The 24,332-nt window shown below is 41.9% G+C and overlaps 1 protein-coding gene across 2 annotated transcripts in view; it reads right to left on the minus strand.

Moving 5' to 3' along the window:
• The window catches only part of EIF2B3 (eukaryotic translation initiation factor 2B, subunit 3 gamma, 58kDa), a 105,565-nt gene that overhangs the window by 42,666 nt on the left and 38,567 nt on the right, over positions 1-24,332 (minus strand). For both annotated transcript variants that reach the window (XM_009587345.1, XM_009587346.1), the window contains exon 5: positions 8,511-8,600. In XM_009587345.1, coding sequence (XP_009585640.1) covers positions 8,511-8,600 — 90 coding nt within the window. The remainder of the gene's footprint in view (positions 1-8,510; positions 8,601-24,332) is intronic.

Raw genomic sequence — 24,332 nt, forward strand, 5'->3', positions numbered from 1 at the left:
GTTCTGTTTCAAGCCATCTTTCAGGCAGCCACACAAAGACCACCAAGCTGGGTGTTCAGCTCTGCCAGACCTCCCCCAGCCAGCAGCCCTTGCCAGGAAACACAGGTGACAGCCTGAATGATAAAAAGGCATTTAGAGGGGAAAAAAGAAAAAATGCACTGGTTTAGTCTGGGCAGCACCTTAATATAAACCTGCAGGGGCCTTTGTGTACAGCATAGCACACAGCCATCCAAGCAGGAGCTTCAGAGCCAGTCACTCGCACCTCCAGTTTTCAAAGATCTCATATTGCCCCTGCCTTTTATGGGGGAAGAGAAGGGTGGCTCTACTGCAGCTCTTCCCACAGATCTCAGAACACAGCACTGAGGCAGCAAACCTTCCTCTCTCATCCTAGTGCTGGCCCAGCAGAGGCTTTCTGGACACAGCAGAGGGGAGTCGAGAAGAGAAGCTTGCTCTGGGATTGCAGCTGAAGCAGTTTGGAAAGGCAGAGCGCTATGACCTCACATGATTTGCTCTTATTTATTTCAGCAGTTCAAAAAAAACCCCCAGTGTTTAACTTTGCAAACAAATCATACTGACTTTGGCTATAAAGCTTACTGCAGATTTGCTCAGTTCAGAGAAGAGTTTCTCTACTGGCGAATTCTGGCAGGCAGCTCTCCAGAGCTGGAAGAACTGCAGAAGAGCTGATCTGTTTCCTTAGCTCCAGTTCAGCCTCTCACAGGGTGCGCCCTGAGAGGAGGGCTCCCCAGGGAAAGTGGATTTCCCTAATGGCAAGCAAGATGTTAGCACTCAGCGTTCCCAGGACAAGGCACTGTGAACGCTTACTCAGACCTTTCGAAGCGACCACGGTGCTGCTGTTTATCATTCTTGCCTTTCCAGTACCACGCATCATCCCTCCCGGCCACAAACGGAGCTGCCCAGCTCCCAGGTGACTGTACAATGGAAATAGTGGCTTTTTCTACACCCAACAATTTAGAAGTACTAGATTCAGGACAAAATGGTGATTCGCAAAAATCACATTAATAAACACAATAAAAATTTTACCTTGCTTCTAGGAGGAAAAAGGACACCACAAAAGTATGTAAAACGTTCTAACATATGAGAGGAAGACGTGTGCTATCAACTTCTTTTAGATATACGGACATAGTGTTTTGAAATGAAGTCCAAAGATCTCCTTATGTTAGAAAATGCAATTGCCACAGAGAAGCCATAACATCTGAGCAAACACATAGTGGCATCTGCCTTCAGAAAAACCAAGATGACTGGTTTTCAGTGGTGGTGCAACTGGGGTGCATATAAATAAATTGCCCAGCATTTCCTATTGTAAGTTTATGTCTTTATCTGTTTGTAAACTTTGCCAAAGTTTAACTGTTTTGGCTGAAATTACCCATGCCAGGTGTTTGCCTCAAGCTGATTTTTTTTGGATAGCTTCATCAAAAATGTCTCAGCTATTTCCAAGAACAAAATTATGGAAAAATACTTTGTTTTGACCATGTTAAAAATATTTCAACTGCTCTGCTGAAAAGCTCTTGCACTTCCATGCTTGCAATTTGGCACAAGGTTGTCTTTTCGTCAGGGCATTACATTTGTAAACATAAAAAGTGCCCATACTACATCAAGGTAAGTCTGAAAAACCACTGTTTGCACATGCTTGGAAGAGACCTGTTTTGCAGCTAAATTTTTTGAGTCCTTCTACATTGGGCATGCTCCATTCTCTCTCTCTTTCTACAACGTAACTGGACTGCTGATGCACTACTCCACAGAGTAACAGAGTATGCTCCAGGCCAAGGTTACAAAGGCTGAGCCAGATATCCTTTGAAGTTTAGAATATCTCATCTTCTGCTGGTGGCTGACCTGAAAGGTGATAAATCTATGTTGATAACAGCTACTCCATTAGCAAGAGTCACAGTAGCCTCACTGATTAATTCTAAAAGTGTCACATATATAAATATATATACACACACTTAAAAGAACATCAGGGTAACTTTGGGCACTCAAATTCAGAAAAGCTAGAACTATGTTGCTTATACAACCTTAATTAAGACCTTGTGTGTACACATTATGACACAATCCTTAAAAACACACTCACCTACTTTTCCTCTCTCCCCAATCTCTATCTCTTCTTCACCCAATGTAAAGATGGACTATGCCCGCAGGATGAATCAAGGTTGTGTAATGAGGCAGAAGAACGCCTGCCTCATTTGTTAGAACATGTGTGTAAAATGTACAAGGCAGAGGGCTGCGAGACGAGAAAAGAACTGCTAATATTTAAGGCAAATGAATGATTGCCTGATTTTTCTTTTTTTTTTTTCAAATTCCCTTCTGTCAGAGGAGTTTACAGATGCTGCTGAATGCAGAACGTAAATCTAATTTCTGCAAGTTGCCACTCATGGTGTGCTTTTGATTTGATCAGTGTCACCCTGTGACAGCTATCATCAATGGAAGAGATTGTTTCAACATTAAAAGCCCTCTGTATAACATTAAGGATTGAAAAATGGCATACTTAAGACAAAGATGCTTCAAACTTCAGCTCTTGTGTGCCTTAGTTTCCCCCTTTCAGAATGGGGAAAGACCGCTACTTCACTAATCAGGGTGCTGGAAAGACAGTTAATGAAGTGTGTGCACAGCATTACAGTACCAGTGATGAGCACCAAGAATCCAAAACGAAAGTATTTACCTTATCCTCAGAACAGGGTTTAAACAGCGAGCAGCAAGTAAGGCAAGGGGGCCTTCACCTGAACTACAGAAGTTACATACAATATTGAACAGTTTGACTTTTTAATTCTCTAGGGAACGAAAACAGACATACAGCAAATTCAGTCTGACATTACTGTCCTGTTCCTTAGTCACAAAAGAAAATAATTTTAAAGAAATGTTAATGCTGACTGTAATACTTGTAGGTTTCACTTCTGGCTTAACCATATTCTGCGAAATACTGCTCAGCTTCATGCTGGAAGAAATGCAGCTGCCACTGTTTTAATTTGACACAGTATACAGGTATATTTTTCCTTCTTACAAAAGTCTGCAGACACAGCTGCCTTCAGTGAGCATCTCGGGCGACAAATGAAGCAATGGTCACAGAGGGGGGAAAAAAAAAAATGTACAGATTCATGTAACTGGAGGCTGTATCATAATATGTGGCACATACAGAAGCAAAAGGTTGCACAGGGAGCCTCAGCTGTGGTGCTTCCTAACTGCCAAGTGCTTAACTTTGCAAAGTTAGTATTTTTAAATGTAGCTTTTCGTGTGCCCAACCTGTAACTAAGGTTTGATTAGCAGATTTATGACAAACTCTGCACTGATGAAATTTGACAAAAGTGATTTTTGGGAGGTAACTTAATAAGTAGGACCACATACTGCTTTGTTTTAGGCAGTCTTGATCTAGCTTCGGATTTTCTGGTCTATCTCAATGAGAGGTGAAAATGGCAGCCTCCATGTGTCTACAGGTTTCAGCTATGAGCAGGGTGAAGTCCACATATATAACAAATGTTGCCACCTGTACCTGCACAACTGACTGTGAGCTGTCGTGGTTTAACCTGGCACAATGCCATTCATGCATACATGTATCATAAATGCATATTACGTATGCTTTTAAGCATATACACTGGATATATAGACACACACACATCTTCAACACTTAAATTTCCAAAGCAAGTTTGAATTTTCCACGTTAAAACTTTACAGGGGAAGGGGTTGCTTTATATTTATCTCCCTCCTCGCCCTCCCCCAAATCAGGTATCTTATTTCACCAGGCTAAAGCTTTAGAAATATTCTGGAAAAACAGAACACAAAGTACCATGCAATTTCACTTTGATCATGTTTCTTCTGCTAGCAGCTTTGCTGGGATTGTTAACAAGCAAACTGTCAGCACACAGTAAAGAAATATCAGTGCATGCCTGTGCAACACGCCAGGCTCATGAAGCACAGGCCTAGATCCTGCCCTCTGCTACAGATGAAGTTCACAGGGGAAAGGGAATAAGGGCTCTCTTCTTCCATCTGCCCTGAATGCAGCAGCGAGGCAGGATTCCAACCTAGCACTCAGGAGAGTGCCAAAAAAGGGACTGGCTACTGTGCTGGCTGCCACCCCAGGGCCCCAGGGGTGTGAGGCCCGCCAGCTGTGGGGTGGAGCCGTGCCCCCAGCCAGCTACAGCCTCTGCTTCTGTCTAGCCTGCTGGCTCAGCTCATGTAATGATCGTTTTAAGAAAAGCAATATTGTGCAGTTCATCATGCGGTGCAGGTGTTCACCTTCAACTATCCCTGCCCTGTGCTGGCAGAGCAGCTCCTGCAACACTCATGGCCAGTGCTCGCCTGTCTTCCCCATGCCACAAAGCACAGCACCTGTAAGATCCCCAGGTTAGCTTTATTCTGAAAAGTGAAATGTTTAGGAAAGAAAAGCTCTCGCCTGAATAGAGGGAGACCAGATTTTTAACTGACTTCCCTCCTGTGCAAAGATGTGATACAATTCGGCAGACTTGATACATCTGCCAAACCAAGACCAACCTCAGCAACTCTAACTTCATTGATGCAGAAAGGAACCTGGGGAAGAACCAAAGGTCTCTGCAAAAAAAAAACCCCAGGACAGTAATAATCAGCAGAAAATTCAGCCCAAACAAGCTGCTGCTTGTTCACATTGAGGTCACAGTCCCTGTTCGGACGGGATAAATCCAGTTGGTAGCAGGGTATGGTCCGTGACCTCTTAGGAACCTAGTGGGAACAGGCCCAGAAGTTGTCAGCACTGGGTATCCATTGCGGATGCAGGGATGAAGATGTCCATCCCAGGGCAGAGCTCTGAGTGCTCCTACTGGCACCCCTGGGCAGAGGCTGCCAGTGCACTGGAGCTGATTAAGGAGCACTCAGATAATCAACCTGCCCTGGTGATGCAGGAGTGTGGAGAGAAGGGAAGGTGTAAATTCCAGCCACAGGGAATAAGAAACTGCTAGGAGCAAGAATTCCTTCAGCTGTTCCCCAAGTCACTGTGGAACCACGAGCATTTGACCTTGGTAAATTCGGACAGGGTAGCACTATCACACCCACGAGGACTCAGTTTCACTAAGATGCAGTGTTGAACTAGTGGATGAGAGATAGACGGAGATGGGGATTTTAACTGCCAAAATGCATTTTTTCCTCCTGGAAGAAGAAAGAGAAAGCAGTTTCATTCCCCCAAAAATAAATTCCCCAGGTTTAAACAATATTAGGAGTATGATATTTTTTATTTTTGTCTGGAAATACATATTTGAAGGGGTTCTAATAAACAGACCATTTCCTCTGACTTTTATTTAAAGGCACTAGTGATCTCTGCTTTTTAAAACTCAAGAATTTGTTTGGTTTGCTACAGTGCAATAAAACTTCAGGCAGGAGAACCTACTATTCAGTCCTTTTAAAATAGTTCATAAAAATGTATTAAAGGACTACGAACTGAGTTACAGACTACCAAACAGGATTTTGACCTCTGCTAACATCTCCCGTAGTAGAATCTCACTGCTGCCAAACAAACACTGATTATTCTCCAAACAGTCCCACCCAGAAGAGGAAACAAGTGCATAAAAAAATTAAGGGACCTGTCTAGTACCACAAAGCAAGACAGTGTCTGAGCTGATGATAAAACCTTGGTATCACGACTCCATTCTGGAGCTGAACAATAAGTTCAGCCTTTTTCCAGAGGTGTCCTGTAACAAAGTTGTCCCAAATCCTAAAGCAAGATTCATATACTTAGACAAAACAAAGGTTTAGTCATTTCACGTTCTCTTTTCCTTGTTTTCCTATTAGTTGCTAGTGACTTTGGGCTTTACATACAATGAATATATTAATCCAATCAAAGCGGAGGAATACAATTTACCCTTACAGGTGCAGCTATATACAAACTACATTCACTTGGGGAGAGCTTGTTCTTGCCACATTTTTGCAGCTAAGCTGGGACTACACTGGGCTTTTATCCTATTTGAAGCAACAGATCCCACATACATAACCATATTAGTTTTCATGTAATTCTTTGACCTGGAAATAATCATAATTTTCCTCTGCAAAAGAGCTATAGCCAGTTGTAGGATCTGAATTTTTTACTGCTGGGCAACATCTTTTCTGCTTTTGTATGTCAAAATAAAGTTTGAAAAAAATGTAAATGCTTCACTGAGCTACAAACAATGAAAAAAGGTGTTCTGCCTGCCATCAAACCCCGCTGGTTAAAATATTAACACAATGTAAATATTGTAATATTGAGGAAGTACACTGTGTCAGTACTTCCTGGCACCATACAAGAGCTTCACTGTTCACTTCAGTCCCTGCTGTTAGTTTTAAACACGCACAGCTTAAACAAGGCATCTGAGCTTCTCCAGTCCTGGTTGGAATTGCAGAGAGGCAAAATCTTACTGTCGGTTCTCTCTAGCCTAAAAAACAAAGCATTAAAAAGAATCCTTAAACCCAAACAATTATGTATATGTCAGTACTTTTGAGGTAAAAATATTCCACAGGGTCTTTCAAAAGTCCTGACATATTGCTGCCAAACATGGAAAGATCTTTGGGTATGCACTGTCCTCCCCTTCCTCAGAGAAGAAAAACAAACTGCAAATGCCCACCAATGCCAGGAGCCTGAAAGCCCAAGTTATTCCTCGTGGCAAAAGTCCCATTCCCCAAATTTGCCAGTTAAGCACATTACTTGCAATTGACTCTCTCTCTCAATTGACTGAATAAGCAGCATGTGTGCAATGAAGAGAATGAAGCAGCTACCTGCCATTAATAAGCCAGATGTTGCTATCACGTCTTAAGAAATGCTGTTTAGCTGCTGTAATTATGTATTTGTCATGGAAGTGTCACAGAAAAGAAGCACAGCTTCATAAAATAGTGAAGACAGAGAACGACCTCTCTATAGAAAACAAAAAAACAACTGGTCATACTTGCAAAAAGTCAGTAGACTTGTTCTAGGGGGACCAGGGGGGGCAACCGGAGGAGTTCAGAGCAGGATTTCACTCTGCTGGCTGGCTTTGGTTAATACAAGGTAAAATCCTGCCACTGACAAAGCCAATGATCTCATCAGTTTCAATGGAAATAGCATAAAGCCTTGAAATCTGAAGTTACCACTATTTATGCTTAGAGGCCTCGCTGTGTCACCCACCGTGGTATGTCTGACAAAGACTGTCCTTGTCCCACAGACGTAATGATCTAAATTCAAAACAGCATGAAATATCAGGGAAAAAGAACTGAATGTGTGAAATGTGTAATATTTCAGAAATGTCTAATCCCAGCAAAACTAGATGGCTAGGATTTCAAGAAATGAGTCCTACGTGTTATATTATGACAAAAGAAAGCCGTAAACACTGCTTCATGCTACCACAGGAAATACAAGAAGTCCAAACTGTCACCAACTTTCTAAAATACACTGAATAAATGGCTTATTCCAGATTTAAAGCATCTGCTGCTCCTGAAGCTTTCTCACCTTTCAGACATGTTCCCATACACAAATGGGAACTAAAATGACTTGTACAATGGCCCCATGTGCCAGTCAAAGTATCGGATAAGCTTTATTCTTATGCATGGTAAGAAATTGCCCTGCGGATTAACACAGATTTTCCACTTAATTTTAATTCACTCACAGAACCTTTTTCTGGAAGAGCTCCTTCAATCATGTATCCAACTGCATCACCAGATTTGTATACGGTCAAGACTACCACAAATCCCCCCGCCTCCCAACATTTTTTCACATGTCAGTTTATGTGCTAAGGAAAAGCACTATGAACACAACACTTAGTCAGCCCCTTTATCTTTCATCTTACTTAAAAGGTGAGAAAAACTCTTGAGAACTCAATGAGCATTCAATATATGCAATAGGCACGAGAGTGCTACAAAAAGTCTAGGAACAGGACATCGTTCCAAAACTGAACTACTTACTGTGAGGGAAGTTGTTCATTTGTTTGTTTTTTAAAGATAAAGAGGGTTTTTTTGGGTCTGTTTCATGAAATATTATAGCTAAGATCCTTCTCCACTTCCATAAATGGATGTTTTTCTTAGTCTCAGTGGGTGGTCTCAGAGTTTTGACAGAGGAACATCACAAGCTAAAAACATAGGATGCTACAGAGATAGCCCACCTGCAGTGCTGGTGGATGTGAAGGGGGAGAGAAAAGGTGATTGCAAAGGCCAAAACAGACTGTGGTGGGGGAAATCAAAGGTCAGAAATGTATTCACAGCCCTAACAATGGGGGAGCCCTCGTGAAATGAGCAGCCAAAAAGCACAGATACATTAGGAAAAAAGGGATGCAGAAAAAAGGCAAAAATTTTAGCTTTCACTTATGCTGTTATTAGATTTTTTTTTTTTTTAAAAAAAAAAGATCTGAATAAGAAACTCGGACATAATGCTTGGCATTCTTTTAGTGTAGTTAAAGCATTTTGAAAACTCATTTCTTTCACATTTCTATTTTATGCTAGCCCATTTAATGAAACAAATCTTCCTTTAAAAGCTCTGGTACGAACCATATGTCAATGCAAACACCTGCTACTACCTTGTGTGTTGCTTGTTTTCTTACCTGTTTTCTACAAGGAAGTCTATCACATATTTCTTCAGACAGTAGAGATGGGCATCCATCAGCCCTGTTCTGATGTGCATTCTGGGATGCCTGGAAGAGGAAAAAAAAAAAAAAAAGGAAAATCATAGAGTTTTGTACGGCCATTTACAAGAGCTTGACTTTGCAATTAATCCAGTGGATAGTGAAAAGTTTGCAAAGGCAGGTCTGTTCCTTTCCATCTACTGCTGGATTAACAGAGGAGAACAGCGCAGGCTGCCATTATTGGACTGTGTCTATAAACTTACACCTGCTGGCCCTGGGCTGATTTGCTGCAAAAGAAAACACCTCCTCCAAGGAGTCATTACTCCTGCTACATCTTCTTATGTAAGTGGAAATTGCACATTACTGGGCAGGAAGCCAAAGTAATGGGCCCAGAGTGCTGAAAGTTACAGTGGGTAATGTCAGGGTACAATAATTCAAAGCTTCTGGCTAAGTGCCTGCCTTAATATGCAAGGCTGTGCATGTTCTGCTAGCAAACACAACACCATTACTGTATTTTTTCCAACACTTCCTGGAGGGAATAGGGGAAGGAGATGGGGTCTGCTCACCTTTCCTACGCTACACATTACAAATTACTGCCACAGCTCAATTACAAAGCGTTTGCCTATCCAGCCCAGTAAGATGGAAAAGATCAGTAAAACTCCCTCTCATCATCAGCCAAACAATGGCAAACAGTTCCTTGTCTTCGCTTTCAGACCAGTGGCAGGTTAATACCTCAGAAACTCAGAAATCTCCAATAGCTTCAATATTTTAGAAACAAAGTTTTAAATCAGAAAGACTCATCGACTACTTCTATTACTTCTCTTTATGCATTCTCTACTCTTAGATAGTGGAAACCCTTTTTGGAACCTGTCTCAAAGCAGCTAGTTATTTTATGCCAATATTACTTTTCCCTTCCACACACCTGTAGCCTCATTTAAGAGTATTCTGGCTGTCTGAATACTCGCCACTAGTTCTGAGGACAGAAAAGCCACAAGAATATTTAGCTTGCAAATTGAAAATGACAAAACACAACAACAGTCAGGGACTACACTGGGCTGTTCAAGAGATCTGTTACTGCACCCACAGTCCAGAGGCTATTAAGAAGAGAGATTTCAATCCACACCTGAAATTGTCTCTGTTTTCATTTTTCCTCCTTTGATACCTGGATTTCATAATGAAGTTTGAAAGAACATATCTTACCAGTATATTCCATCCAACCTTCGCTTATTCCAGAACATGCTGAAGTCAGATGTTTGTGATCATGATCATTTTTATTATTTAGTTAGCTCAGCAGAGGGATCTCTCACAACTTGGGCATGCATATATATGTATATGTAGTAAACCAATACTAGCACACCGAATATTTAGTAACAACAAAGGTACCGAGAATATCAGGTGTTCTAGTAAGCCATTTTTCAGTGTATTTCTCAATTAATGCATTGAACTACCGAAGTATTTAAGTCTTAAAATTTTATAATTTAGGTGGCATTTCTCAAGCGTGCCATTCAACTCAAGCTAAGCGCATTATTAACTATAACAAAATTCGTTAAGTCCCACTTGCAAAGGAAAGCTCCAATAATAGTAGTATGACACTTTGCAGTAAGGTATGTGGTACTAAAAAATGATATATGCACTTTCACTAGACTACTTCATTAACAAAACATGAGCTCACCTAGCAATGCTGCAGTACCGATGTTATCAGCGGCCCAGATGTTGCTGTGGAAGTCAGCCCAAATAGCAATGTTCCTTATGCAAAGAGGATAGGGAATCCACTAATTTTAATGAGGTCTTGCAGTTGGAAGTCAGCAGACTCCCTCCTGCTCTGCATCCTGAGGATGGTTTCCACATTTTGTGTATTTATGAGAGGGAGAATTTTCATATCTTCTCTGAGAAAAAGGGCTCCCTTGTATTTATATAATGAATATAATAGTTTATTGAAATGGGTGAAAGAGACAAATGGAAAGAAATGGAGGAGGGAGGAAAGCTGTGAAAATTAACAAAACAATGGAACAAGGCAAGAAACATGTAAAAAAAATAGAAATGGATGCAACATGGGAAGGAGAGGGGAAAAAAAGGAGGAAAAAACCCAATTCTTAACTTGAAGATGACAAACACGAAACAGTCTCTTCAGTGCCAGAATGCCAGGTTCTTCTCTCCCTATTCAGGATCTATCACAACCCCCCTTAAACACAAGGCAGGGGAAGGCTGTGACGGCTAGACATCAAGCTAAAGAGTATAAAACAGGAACTCCTCAATAAATGCTGGTTCTGTTGCCAGTGTCTGTGCGGCTTTCACACATCCAGTCTCCCCACCTGCAAACTGGAATAACACTATTTAGCTACACCACAGGGTACTGAGGATTTGTGGGCTGAAGTTTGTATCTGCATGCAAGTATTGTACCAAGTTTTTCTGTAGCTAAGCAACTTTATGAAGTCAGTGCAAGTGGACAAACAGTAGCACAGTGCTATCCTAGCTGCAGCTCCATCACACACAAAAAACCCCCCACAAAAACCAGCCAGACAACAAGATGTACTGAAATGCCACCCTCGCTTAGCTTCAACGCAGAATATACTAACAATAACGGAACATCATGCTGGACAAGAAGGAGGTCCCACAATGAAAATCCTCTGAAATACAGACCACCTAAGTGATTTGCAACAGAATAGTCCCATAGATTAATATTATAATCACAGCTTCAAAGGTCAAACAGGCAAGTTTGGGCACATGCATAAACAAAGCTGCGATTTCTGTAAACCAGGCTCAAGGAGAGAATAGCCACACTAAACCAGACTGATAAGAGCACTCTATCATAACAAGCCACTAAAGATGATGCTAATTTTCATTGACTACTGCTTAAACCAGTTTATCTTCAGGTAAAAGCAAAGGAGCCAAATAATCTAACAGATAACAGCAAACTCCATCACCATTTCAAATGAGCATCTGGTTACTAATATGGAAAGCCACACTCCCTTCTCATGCCTCTGATCTCCCACTCCATCAGCTAATCTTCACAACATATGAAAAATGAGCCCGTTGTGAGGAACAGCTGATACAGAGAGAATCGAATAACAAACAATGCATGTGCCGAGAGCTGACGCACCTAGACTTATCGCTCTGAGGGAGATAATATAGAAGGCTTTTAATTATATCATCAAAGCAAGGGAGAAGGTACTAGGAGGGGCTGGCTGCAGATGGTTAAGTGTTAATGAATGCCGGGTTGGGTGGTTTATCAAAAGAAAAAGACTGGATATATATCTGAGAGGGTCACTGTTGAGATGAAAGTTCTAACAGCCATTGTTGGAGCTCTTTAATGAGCGAGGAATGTCAAATGTGAACCCTCTAAGAATCATACCAATTACTAAATGAACTTCGGTTCAATCTAGCAAATGTAATCAAGCACAAGTCATTAAAATACATGGTAAAACTCCCATTGGCGCTGCCACTATAGTGTCTATTATTGTCTGTGCTCCCATGCAAGGGAGGGGGCTGCTCCCAGTTGTAAGCTCTGTGTGTTATGTTAAGTGATGGCAGATTTTAGCCCTAATGATGAGGCACGGAGGGCTCCCTGGCAGAAAGTCGACAATGAGGAGGCTTGGAGAGATCTGTTGAGAAGTCAGGGAAAGATCAGCAATTAAAAGAGCAATTTCAAAGAATGCAATTTAATGTGTAAAATTAGCTTTTATTAGCACGTAATTCCACAAAATCCTAACTCAGGATGAGAGTGCATAAAGGTCTGCAAGAGTCCTTAGAAAGGTCTGTGCCCGTAATTCCTGACACGCCATTGTGAAATAATAAGCAGTACTAACAGGATTGATGCATGCTTCGTACATGGCATTGCTTTGAAAGTGGAGCCCGGAGCTTTTTTTGCCCTGATAACCTCTCTCAGGATTTCCTCCCTCAGGGAAATCAACCACTGATAGAGCAAACTTCCCCTGTTTAAAGGCAAAAAGATGGACAATTGTTTCAACTGTAAACTAATTAAGAGAGATTACCACCAAGAGCTGGAGGTTCAAACCAGCCCCGCACTCCCACTGACAGTGTGATAATGCCAGGCTGGGGTCAAAATCATAAATCTGAAGGGAGCACACACAATGCTTAAAGCCAAAAAGCCTCTCTGCTAAGCATGGGATATTGCCACATTAACCTCACCACCTCACAAATAAACTAGCTGAGAAAGAGAAATCCCATGGCCTCCTTCCCTTTAACTTCATACAGCTGTTGATGGAAAATACGACGGTCTCAAGGACCTGAGGCTGTCCATACTCGAATGCTAATCCGAGCAATGACACAATAAAAAGCCAATCATACCTGCTAATAACCTGGCTCCTGAACTGATATCTGAATTATGTCCACCGTGGGCTTATGGGGTATTAGTTCACCTTCCTCCCCATCCCTCCAAAATAAATAAATAAATAAAAGCATGCTAAGTGCAAACTATGCATTCCACACTCATTTCTTTTCTAATTAATTGCATGTAGCTCACAGTCTGTGTAGCCAAACAGTCTACCACATTCTCCTTATCTCCCAGGCTACATACTGTATTCTTGCATGAAGAAGCGTGCCATCTAGTTCAAACACACAGTGCTGACCCCGGACTCATGGAGGTGGTGCTCTCATGTTGATACAAAGCCAGTGTACAGATTACAGATCAACATGAAGGGAAGACTCAAAGCAAAAGCTGCCAGACCACCTTTAATGTCTCAAGCATTCCTACTTTTAAAGGAGGAAAAAAAAAAAGAAAAAAAAAAATCCCTAAATCGCATTGCTCATTTACGGGACAGCTCTTGGCTGTAAACTCACTAATAATAAAAGACCACTGTTACGTTGGCTCTTCAAAAATCCCAGACACCTTATGACCTTAATTTTTTACACAGTGCTTTTGGCCAAAAAGATCGCGAAGCACTTAGCCAAATGAATGTCCCCACTGTATCCCAGGCCTCCTTTGCCCACCAGTGAAATGCTGCCACCTCCGGGCTAGCCCCGGGCCTACCCCGGCCCAGCCGAGGCAGCGCAGGCCGGGACCCCCCACCTGCGGGGCCTCCGGCACCCCTCTGCCCAGCGCCCCTCTCAGCTGGGCTTTGGAGGAACGGGAGCAGAGCTTAATTAAAGGATGCTGCTTCTTGGGTGGAACAACTAGTTCAGTTCCGGCTACGAGGAATACCTCGGTGACGTGAGAGAGCTGGCGTGGAGAGGAAAGGGGCACAGAAAAGCAATCACCCAATATTTCAAGACGGCGTCGACTACTACAAGGTGTCCTACAAAACGTGCCGTGGCCCCGGGTGACCCTGACCTCTGTTTCCCAGCTCAGAGGCATCCCCTCACTGTTTCCCTTCCTCCAGTTTTGTAACAACCTTATTTACAAAGACAGGAGGGTAAGAGGCAGTTTGGTCCCTTGAGGACCTGGCAAGGGAGGACACGCGACATTGCAGCTTAACGTCAGCTGCCCGGAGGCAGCGCTGGTAACTACCCACCCATCCATCCTTCTGGCTGCTGCTTCTAAAGAGACACTGCATCAGGAATGGGAAGTACTTTCCACCTGAAAATGTTTAATTGATCTAATGACCTAAGTTGCTTGAAAGCCTTCCGAATAATAAATATTTTTCATTTAAAACCTTCACCACATGCCATTTTTCTTTGTTGTGTTGTATTATTAATACACCCATGAGACTATAATACAAACTATGAACCTACTTCTGACAAAAACATGCTGAAAACTTCTTGGTAAAGGAACCAGCTTTCATTGAAAGCCAAAGATTAAATCATTTTCTCTAGTATAAAGAGTATAGGTTAGCAGTCAGAACTCAGGATTAATATTTGTTCAAGGTCAGTAATGGTTTACAATAAGCCAGTGTGACCTCCCATAGAAAAGAGTCGTTATCTTGGCTCCAACACCATGCTTTAACATTAACATCTCTCTCGACTTCGATGCTGAACAGCGAGGGTGCTGATGGCTGCGCAGCCAACTCATCCCATGACCTTATGTAAAATGTTTTTCTTCACCCTGCTTCAGTTTCCCCGTATGAAAATGAGAACAGTAATTCCTCACCCACCCCAAGTCCGCAGAGCACGCCTTGGGGGGTGCACGGCCACGTCGCTGGATGCACGTGCATCCCCCTGGGAGCACGCCAGACACAGCTGCTGGGGAAAGCATTTCCCTAAACTTGGTTTTAAGGGTCTTCTCTGCCATAGTGAGTGCTAACAGCTGTAGGAAATAAAGCAGGGACTGGGCTCCCCACAACCCCCCCTGCCTCTTTCTCTTTTTCCCTGTCCTCCACTGAAAATACAGAGAAAATGCAAATATTTTATACTAGACACTTTTATACTAGACTCAGTCTGCTAGAATACCTCAATTGCTATGTACAAACTGAGAAAGTAAAAGAGAGAGACCAAAATGATAATAAGTCCGGAGTTTGGTGTGAACAGAAGAGAATACATGCAAAGGAAGGCGGGGACTGCCAGAGACATTATTAATAGGTTTTACCCTTGAGCTCTGGCAGCTACTTGTTCTATACACAGAGGAAAAGGATTAATCAAGCCTTGCACGTAAAGGTTCTTTCTATGGTGTGCCAAAATATTTAAAGCAGCATATACAAATTGTAAACCTTATTATTATACACATTCAATGTAATCATCGTATGCTACAGTTAAGGCCAGGATGACAATAAAGTAGATTATTGTGAACTATAACCAATTCAATTCCAACACAACAGGACATGGCTTAGTCACTTGGTTCAGATCTGGTATTTGAGCTTATTTTCCTTGTGCTGGGCTAAACTGTGATTTAAGAGATTTAATCAAGCTTTGGGAAATGCTTTCTTTGCTAAAGAAGGAGAAAGAACTAAAAGTCTGCACCTGGCAACCCTAATAATTTCCAAATTTCAGCTCATTTTGCTTCCTGCTGTGTGGAAATTCACCTTAGTAAATAATTGTTCCCTAAAATCACCACGGCTGAAAGGATGACAACACATAAGAGGAACAAGTTTTAAGCAAACAACTGAAGCTGTAGGATTGTACAGAGGCTACTGACGAACAGCAGCTCCTACTGATCCCTCCTATGCCAGTTCCCAAAGGGCTAAGCAGTAGACATATGATATATTTTCTTAAATCAAATAATTACAGTAAGTGCATGGGAAACAGTGAAACTGAATACTAGGTCAAAGCTGCAGGTCACTAGCAATATATAGCTTAAAAACAGCAAGGCTGCCACAATTTCTTTATGTGACTGGCCCAGACTCAAAGGCAAACAAAACGGTACTCAGCAGCGTGACTGGCTGATTGAGCCTTGCTCGATAAGGCTCCAAAGACCTTCTGTGCCTCTCAGGTGAGGCAGGTTTACTAGTGGCTAGAACTTAAAATCTATGATCTGCAAAATTTTGGGATTTAAGGTAATCACATACTTTCAGACTACTAAAGCACACAGGCAAAAAGAAATCCCCCCTCTCCTGACCTTAAATTCCATGTAAAAGCAGAAGTGGAAAAAAATAGAATGGAAAGAAGCATTGTAAGCATTTTCTTTTATTTTACAGGGCCCGGAAGCAGGACAACTGAAGCTGTCACACGTACCTTTGGATTTCCCATTGTGAGTAGTCTTCCAGGTACCTCATGAAAACCACCTACTTCTGCACCATCAGTTTATTAAAATTAAAAATCCCTCTTTAAACCTGTTACTGTGCATAGGCCATACCCGATCACCAACCTTCCTTTGCTAAGATCTTCACTTGACAAGCAAATGAGCTCTTAACGACAGAAGGTGTGTGTTTATGAGTCTTTCTTTAGAAGATATTTGCATTCAAACCAGTTAAATTTCATGGGACTGGACAACAGCCTGACAAGAGTCCAACAGCAGGTCATTAGGGTTAGAAGGAAGAACAGAAGGAGAGAAGAGACGAAAGAAAAGAGCAATACATGTTGTGTGTTAGACAAAGCAGCATCTGATTCCACCCAACACAGTCTAGAAAGCAAGAAGACACGAGCTTTGAATCCAGAGATGGGAAAAATTCAAGTATTATTGTTTAAATTACCAAAACCTACCCAAATCCAGCCCATGTAGGATGTCCTCTGCAGTAAATCTGGCAATGCTTATTTCCTTCATCTACAATAAGTGAATTATACTTAGCTCCTGCTCCTTGAGGGTCTGTAGCTTCCTCAGCTGATGCTCTGACCTGTGTTTCCTTTTGATGTCCCCCTGGAACCTACTGCTTCTGTCTCACTTTTGATTCATAGTAAGGTTTTACAGTCGTACCTATTCACATCTGAACTCCACTGAAACCTGGACACTTTAGCATTTGGCAATACAGTAACCACACTTCATCCTCACAAGATCCCAACAACTGCAAGTGTCAAATATTTAATCAGATAATGAAAACAGCTTTATCTCAGGCATAAACTAAAGTGGGCACAGAACTTGGCTCTGCCACCACTGCAAAAGGAGCCCGGTTGTGACTGCGAGGACACAGGCTGCTCCACATTTTGGCAATGCTGAATGGGTAGATGGAAGAAAAATACATTTAGGGGAAACTACGCTAAGGTATCAGCAGTCAGACTTGAGGAATCTTGCTTCCCTACAGAAAGAGAGAGGGGTTTCCCAACTTCGCTACACTGAAGTCATGACTCAGCCCATGTACTCAGATATATCCTCAGACACATGCTAGCCCGGATTTACAACAACATCAACCTTGAGCCATGAGATTTTGGGACACAGAGAGCTTGAGTTAGTTGCATGAATAAGCAGATTCCAACTTTTCACCTAGCATAATGTTTTGCACCAAGGAGGTGCCAGTTCTTTTGGGATCTCAGTAAGAAAAGCACCAACACTCAAAGCTGGTTAACTAAGTTTGAGTAAAAGATAGAAACTGCAGCACTGGACAAGCCCTTCCTTGTGGATCACAGCACGCTGTGCAGAGTTCTCATTTGTGGTAAGGTTTGCCAGCCCCAGGATTGCTAGTACCCTTCTAGAGTCTTGCTCACAATACAGATTCATTAGTCACTTGTAGCAGTCAGCAGAGAGCTGTCAGGGCTCAGGACAACATCAGCATTAGAATACAGCCCAATTCTGCAGTGAAGAAATACCCCAAGTGATAGGAACATCACTCAAGAAATACAGATATACTTGCATTCTTTTCTAGTTTAAAAGAAAATATTAATTTGTCAGCTAGTATTTTGACAGTATCAAGTAAGAACTACATTAAAACAAGGCCTTAACATAAGAAAACGTACCATTCTTTTTGCAGAATGACAGTAGAATTTAAAACCAAAGGAGAACTGAAGTCAGACTGACGCCACTTGCAGACATCTCTCGTCTTTTCAACTCAAAAGAACTTTATGATGAATTCTTTTAATAGCTTACTGGCATTTTAGAAAACATCATTAGAAATACCATGGGATGATGAACATAAGTATCAGGAGAAAAAAAAAAAAAAAAAGAAAAAAAACAAGACAGAAAAATCTATTGTTACCACAAGAAGAGCTTAACATCCACCCAAAGTCCAAATTTGCATTTTTTAAACAAGTAATTACAGTGGTTACAACCACACTGGATTAGTTTCTGGTTAGACCAGATTACTCATGATTTAAAATTTCCAGATTTGTTAATAGCTATAACAGAAGTTGCTGCATCATATTACTCTAAGAAACTGAGCTTACACTTAAAATGCTTTCAGGAGAGTACTAAAGTTGGAGCACTACAGCATTAAGCCCAACTGAACAAAAACGTACACTGCACTGAGGACAGAGCTGGATTTTCAAAAATCTTTCTCATCTTTCACCCATTACTAGGGCCTGAATAACAGCTTAAGGTTGGGCCAGAGGAATTTCACTCCTTTTGAATACTGATTCTAATATGGCAATTAGAATATCGCAGAGGACAGAAGAAAATCTTAGTGAGTTCAATGCAGTGAGACGGTACTTTGAGCAGTACGTTAACTTCTTTCCCTGGGATGGTTACTGCTGACTGAGAAACTTCACACAAACAAGAGTGCTGTTCCACACAGCCCAGCATGTGCAAACTCATTTCATACAGTAGGTGGGAGCTGCCTTTATAATAAGTAAGAGACAGTCACTGTTCATTTTAAAAAAAAAAAAAAAAGCAAACAACACGTTCTTGAAGGAAAAGCTGTTTGGACAGCTAATAAGAACTGCTTATCTGTGTATTTTCACAATTTAAACACTAATTTTATTTTTTTAAGCTGCAGTTACAAGGTCCAGTTTTTGGCCAAAATTAGCAAATATTTTATTGCTGTGATAAGGAGACATCAGCACACTACTTGTCTGGAGACAGTGTGGCTTCAGCAATGAAATAGATAGGAGAATGTCATTAATCTAGACTTCAGTGGTCCCTAATAGCGAAACCAGTAGTAGAGAACCATTTTCACCACTGATCACAAGCTGGTATTGAAAAGCAAGAGAGGAGACAGCAACTGAAGCCTCTGTTGCTTATGCCACCTGGGGTAGCGAGTTAAACCTCACAGCCTAGAAGCAATAAACTGGCCATGGCAAGTAACAGAGTTCAGGCGTCTCCATAATCTGCTCTTAGAACAGCCCTCTCTACAAACACCAGAATGGCAACAAATCCAATCCTTTTCCTTTACAAGACTAAGCCCATGGTACGACAATTTCCTCATCTTGAAATACTTAGCCTAACAGAACGAAAAAGAAAATGGGTAGTTGATGACCTGAAGATTATCATTTACAGTTTTACGGCAACCTCAAATACTATTAAAACAAAACAACAACTATTCCCTTCTTGCTTGGAAGAGACTGGGACTATTCCGTCTGTGGTTGTGGACTGTTTCAGTATTATCCAACTGCATAAACGAAACTAGTGTCAAAATTAAGTTTTAAATGGCTTGAGGTTTATAGGAATTAAAGAAGGAAAAATTAAATTTGAAACTCTGCTTGTTTACTAGCACTAATTAAATATGCCAGATTTCTGGGCAAGCTTCCTAGCCTGTGGCTACTACGTTACTGGCTTGTAAAACAATCAACAAGTCCATGAGTACAAAGCACAAATACAATAACAGAGATTTCGTGTACAGTCCTGCCTTTAGTTTATAAAGAAAAAAATGTATTAGAAACAATCTGTAACTATAAAGACCTGTGCTAACCCTCTAGACTATATTAGTAATATAAAAAAGGGCCAAGTCTACAATGGTTGCTTTTGCGGAGAACCGTTAAAAAAAAAAAATCGGGGCGAGGTAAGAAGCAATAAGCACAACCAAAATGAACAGGAAGCCTTAAAAGACTAGTTTACTTCTAAAAATCCTGTGCTTCTGGGCTCTGCTCTCAAAATAATTTGCTATTAAAAATAAAAGGGAGTTTTTGCTCTTCAACAGAAGTGGGCCTGATTATTCACCCAGCAGAAGCTGCACTCCTCACAAATAGATTTTATTATTATATTGGAATTCACTAGAAAATAGGTTTATTCTGAAGAGCTGGAATTTCACATTTAATGGGAGCAAGAGCCATATCCATAATCCATTTAGACTCTAAATTCTTAAGACAGGTACTATCTCTGCGTTCTACATTTTAAAGGAACCAGCACAATGAGCTCATAGTCTATGAGGAAGCTATAAACCAACCAAGAAAGAACAAACTAAAGCCAACCTCAGATAAATGGAGCCTCTGGAGACTGCTCATCTTGGCATGCAGCTGAAATGAAACCAAATAAAATGCAGTGGTGCCTGCATCATCCCCAGGTACGTAGGGGCAGGAGAAGGAGAGACAGTAAGATCCCATGGCCTAAATGCTGTTGTTTGCACATCCTTCTTTCAGGAAAAGCTCCCAATTTACTTGCCATGGCTGAAGCAGCTGTTTCGACAAAAGCACAAACAATTCTTAATGAAGAAACACTTGAGGACAATTTGCTGCTTTGACAGCTTTAAAATGAACAACCTTTCACAGCAACTCAAATTAATGTGTGTTCCCACTGTACAGTAGCCTTGCTCAGCTTTAAGGAAACCAGGAATTATGCTTCAATAAAAATTTAGCCACGCAAATATTCTGCTATAAAAAGAGGCATAAACATATAAGTCTCCAACTTCCAGAATCACGTACATGAGGCAAAGGGAAACGATTTAAAAATAACTAGGTTTTTGTTTACATCTCAGATTTACAAGAGCAATTCCAGAAACTAAGTTCTTCCACAGAGGCATTGATTTAATTAGCCTGCATAGCATGCTTTATTTGTATTCGGACCTCTGACGTACATTGATAAAAAAGAAACTAATATACAATGGATACACACAAAATAAGTTGCTAAACTTTTTCTATGCCCAGGTGCAGGTAAGAATTCTTAAACACACTTTCATGGGCTCTTCCTTACATGCAAATAATCTTTTTTTCATGTATACAAACTATGTATGTTTTCAATTAAAAACGTGACTGGATCAATTGGATCATATATTCTTGCAAACCAGCCAAAAATCAAATACAAACTGAAACCCTGAAGGAATTTTGGAAGTATAAACCATACAGCACAACAGTTCTACTTCTGGCAAGGAGAAGCACCTCTCCTTTTGAAACGAAGCTAGAAGCGACAGCACTGCGTAAAAACATGCTGTCATTCAGCAATGAAATAACTACATTAATGAACAATCATAAAAAAGTCTAAGTGGTGAAAATCTCAGCTAAGCAACCAAGCACAAAATGATCAAGTAACAGCAGAGTACTTGCTTCTTACTTTTTGATAACTGTTAATCTCAATTTTGGGTCTTACTATTCAACCAGCTGACAAAACGATCCTCAGAGATGCGAGTGAGCACAGGTTTCTCTTCAGGACACAAACAGTGGCAGTGAGGGTGCCATTTTTGCTTAAGGTAACAAACAGGACTACAAAGGATGGGTTCTCATACACTTTTTTCAGTGTATTTTGATCCACATTAGTACAGACTTTCTCTGGTTGTCCTTCCTCATTGTCCTGGCTTCAGCTGCAATAAAGTTAATTTTCTTCCTAGTAGCTGGTATAGTGTTTTGGATTTAGTATGAGAATAACATTGATAACACATTGATGTTTTAGTTGTTGTTAAGTAGTGCTTACACTAGGTCAAGGACTTTTCAGCTTCTCATGTCCTGCCAGCCAGAAACTGGGAGGGGGCACAGCCAGGACAGCTGACCCAAACTGGCCAAAGGGATATTCCATACCACGTGACGCCATGCTCAGTATATAAGCTGGGAGGAATTGGCCAGGGACCGGCAACCGCTGCTTGGGAACTGGCTGGGCATCGGTTGGCAGGTGGCAAGCAATTGCATTGTGCATCACTTATTTTGTATATTCTTTTATCATGATTATTATTTTTCCTTCCTTTTCTGTCCTATTAAACTGTCTTTATCTCAACCACAAATTTTACTTTTTTTTTTTTTTTCCCCCCTGATTCTCTCCCCCAGCCCACTGGCAGGGTGCTGCGCTGAGCAAACGGCTGTGTGGTGTTTAGCTGCCTGCCAGGTTAAACCACAACAGTTCTTTTGGCACCCAATGTGGGGCACAAAGGGTTGAGATAACGACAGATCTGACCAGAGAGTGTTAAGGCAAATTTTAAGCATTCATTATATTGGTTTAATAGTCACTGGTCACATGTTGATTTATTTGCTCTCAAAGGTGTCATGCTTGCTCTCAAAATTGTGTTATGTAATACCTTACTTGCAGTATACGTTCCCTGTTGTGCTGTTTATCACCTCCGGGAGCTGGATCAAGGTTATCATTTTGCTGCTCTGTATAACACTGGTTTATGATATGATAAAATTTTTTGGTCATAAGACTAATCTGGTATTTGTACTCGGCATTGCGGTCATCTCCGTACCTTGGGAGCCACCTCTCGGAAAATATTAATAATTACACTCTTTACCTTTTCTCCTCAGAGAACCAATCTATGGGGGAAACGGGGGGGGACGACACATTTCCCCCACTCCTTCACCTCCCCTTTCTCCTTCAGGCTAGTTACGACAGCTCTTGAGAATTTTGAATATCCTTGGGATGTTCAAACCAGCATGTTCCTATTGCCATGTCTCCTGAATGTGGTTCAGGTCTTGTTTAGGGTTAAACAACTATTTAAGAATACCATCCAGAGATCTGCCCCCGCGACAGGCACTGTGGCTACTCAAACCCCCATGACAGGCACTGCGGCTACTCAAACCCCGGTGGCAGGCACTGCGGCTGAACCAGAGAACCAACCTGTGCCGGTATCAGTCACCCCTATACACAAGAAGAAATACACAAGAAAATCAGCTCGTTTAGTAAGGGATGAAGATGAACCAGGGCCATCACGACAACATGAGAAGGAAGAGGCAGAACCCATAAATGAGATGGTAACCACCCGATCCCTATCCCTGAGTGAGCTGCGGGATATGCGAGAAGATTTCAGTTGACATCCAGGTGAGCACATTGTCACCTGGCTGCTCCGATGCTGGGATAACAGGGCCTCTAGCCTGGATTTAGAGGGTAGGGATCCCAAGCAGCTGGGATCCCTTTCTAGGGAAGGGGGCATTGACAGAGCTACTGGAAAAGGGGCACAAGCCCTCAGCCTCTGGAGGCAACTCCTGTCAGATGTGAAGGAAAGGTATCCCTTCAAGGAAGATGTTACATGTCACCCAGGCAAGTGGACCACCATGGAGAGAGGTGTCCAGTACCTGAGGGAATTAGCCGTGCTGGAGGTGATTTATGATGACCTGAACAATGAGCAGTTATCCAAAGATCCAGATGAAGTCAAGAGCATGCAACCCACGTGGCAGAAGTTTGTATGGAGCGCGCCATCGTCGCATGCAAACTCATTGTCAGTAACGACCTGGAAAGACGGAGAGGGACAAATGGTGGATAAATTGGCTGGCCAACTCTGGCATTACGAAGAAAGTCTCTCTTCCTCCCTATGGGCCTGCATCTCGGCTGTGGAAAAACTGTCCAAAAAACTGTCCCGGGAGTTCCAGCAACTCAAAGAGGATATGTCCTACTCCCCACCTGTATGGACCAGTACGTCAGTCATTAGGAGTAAGCGTCCCTCTGCTCAAGAGAGAGGATATCGTGGGTGCACACCTTAGGCCACCCTATGGTTTTACCTGCATGACCACAGAGAGAACATGAGGAAGTGGATGGAAAAATTTACTTCAACCCTAGACGCATGGGTACGTGAGTTGCAAGGAAAAGAAAAAAAAAAAAAAAAAAAAAAAAAATCACAGAAGTGGGTTCTTCCAGGAAAATTGCTGCTCCAGTTTCCAGTGAGCCATTCCCCAGACAGAGTAGAAGGCTGATTTGACTTCTGATCTTAATAAAGGGACTTTTGATACACATTTACAAGAAATGAGTAAGGAATACTATGATGAGGACTAGAGGGGCCCTGCCTCCAGCCAGGTGGAGGAAAGGGACAACCGGGTTTACTGGACTGTGTGGATTTGATGGCCTGGCACATCAGACCCACAGGAGTATAAAACTCTAGTAGACACCGGTGCACAGTGTACCCTGATGCCATCAAGCTATAAAGGGGCAGAAACCATTTGTATTTCTGGAGTGACAGGGGGATCCCAACAGCTAACTGTATTGAAGACTGAAGTGAGCCTAACCAGGAATGAGTGGCAAAAGCACCCCATTGTGAGTGGCCCAGAGGCTCTGTGCACCCTTGGCATAGACTACCTCAGGAGTGGGTATTTCAAGGACCCAAAAGGGTACCGGTGGGCTTTTGGTATAGCTGCCCTGGAGACAAAGGAAATTAAACAGCTGTGTACCTTGCCCGGTCTCTTGAAGGACCCTTCTGTTGTGGGGTTGCTGAAGGTTGAAGAACAATGTGTGCCCATCGCCACCACAACAGTGCACCGGTGGCA

The sequence above is a fragment of the Fulmarus glacialis genome, unplaced genomic scaffold (assembly GCF_000690835.1).
Source record: "Fulmarus glacialis isolate BGI_N327 unplaced genomic scaffold, ASM69083v1 scaffold2101, whole genome shotgun sequence".
Lineage (NCBI taxonomy): Eukaryota > Metazoa > Chordata > Aves > Procellariiformes > Procellariidae > Fulmarus > Fulmarus glacialis.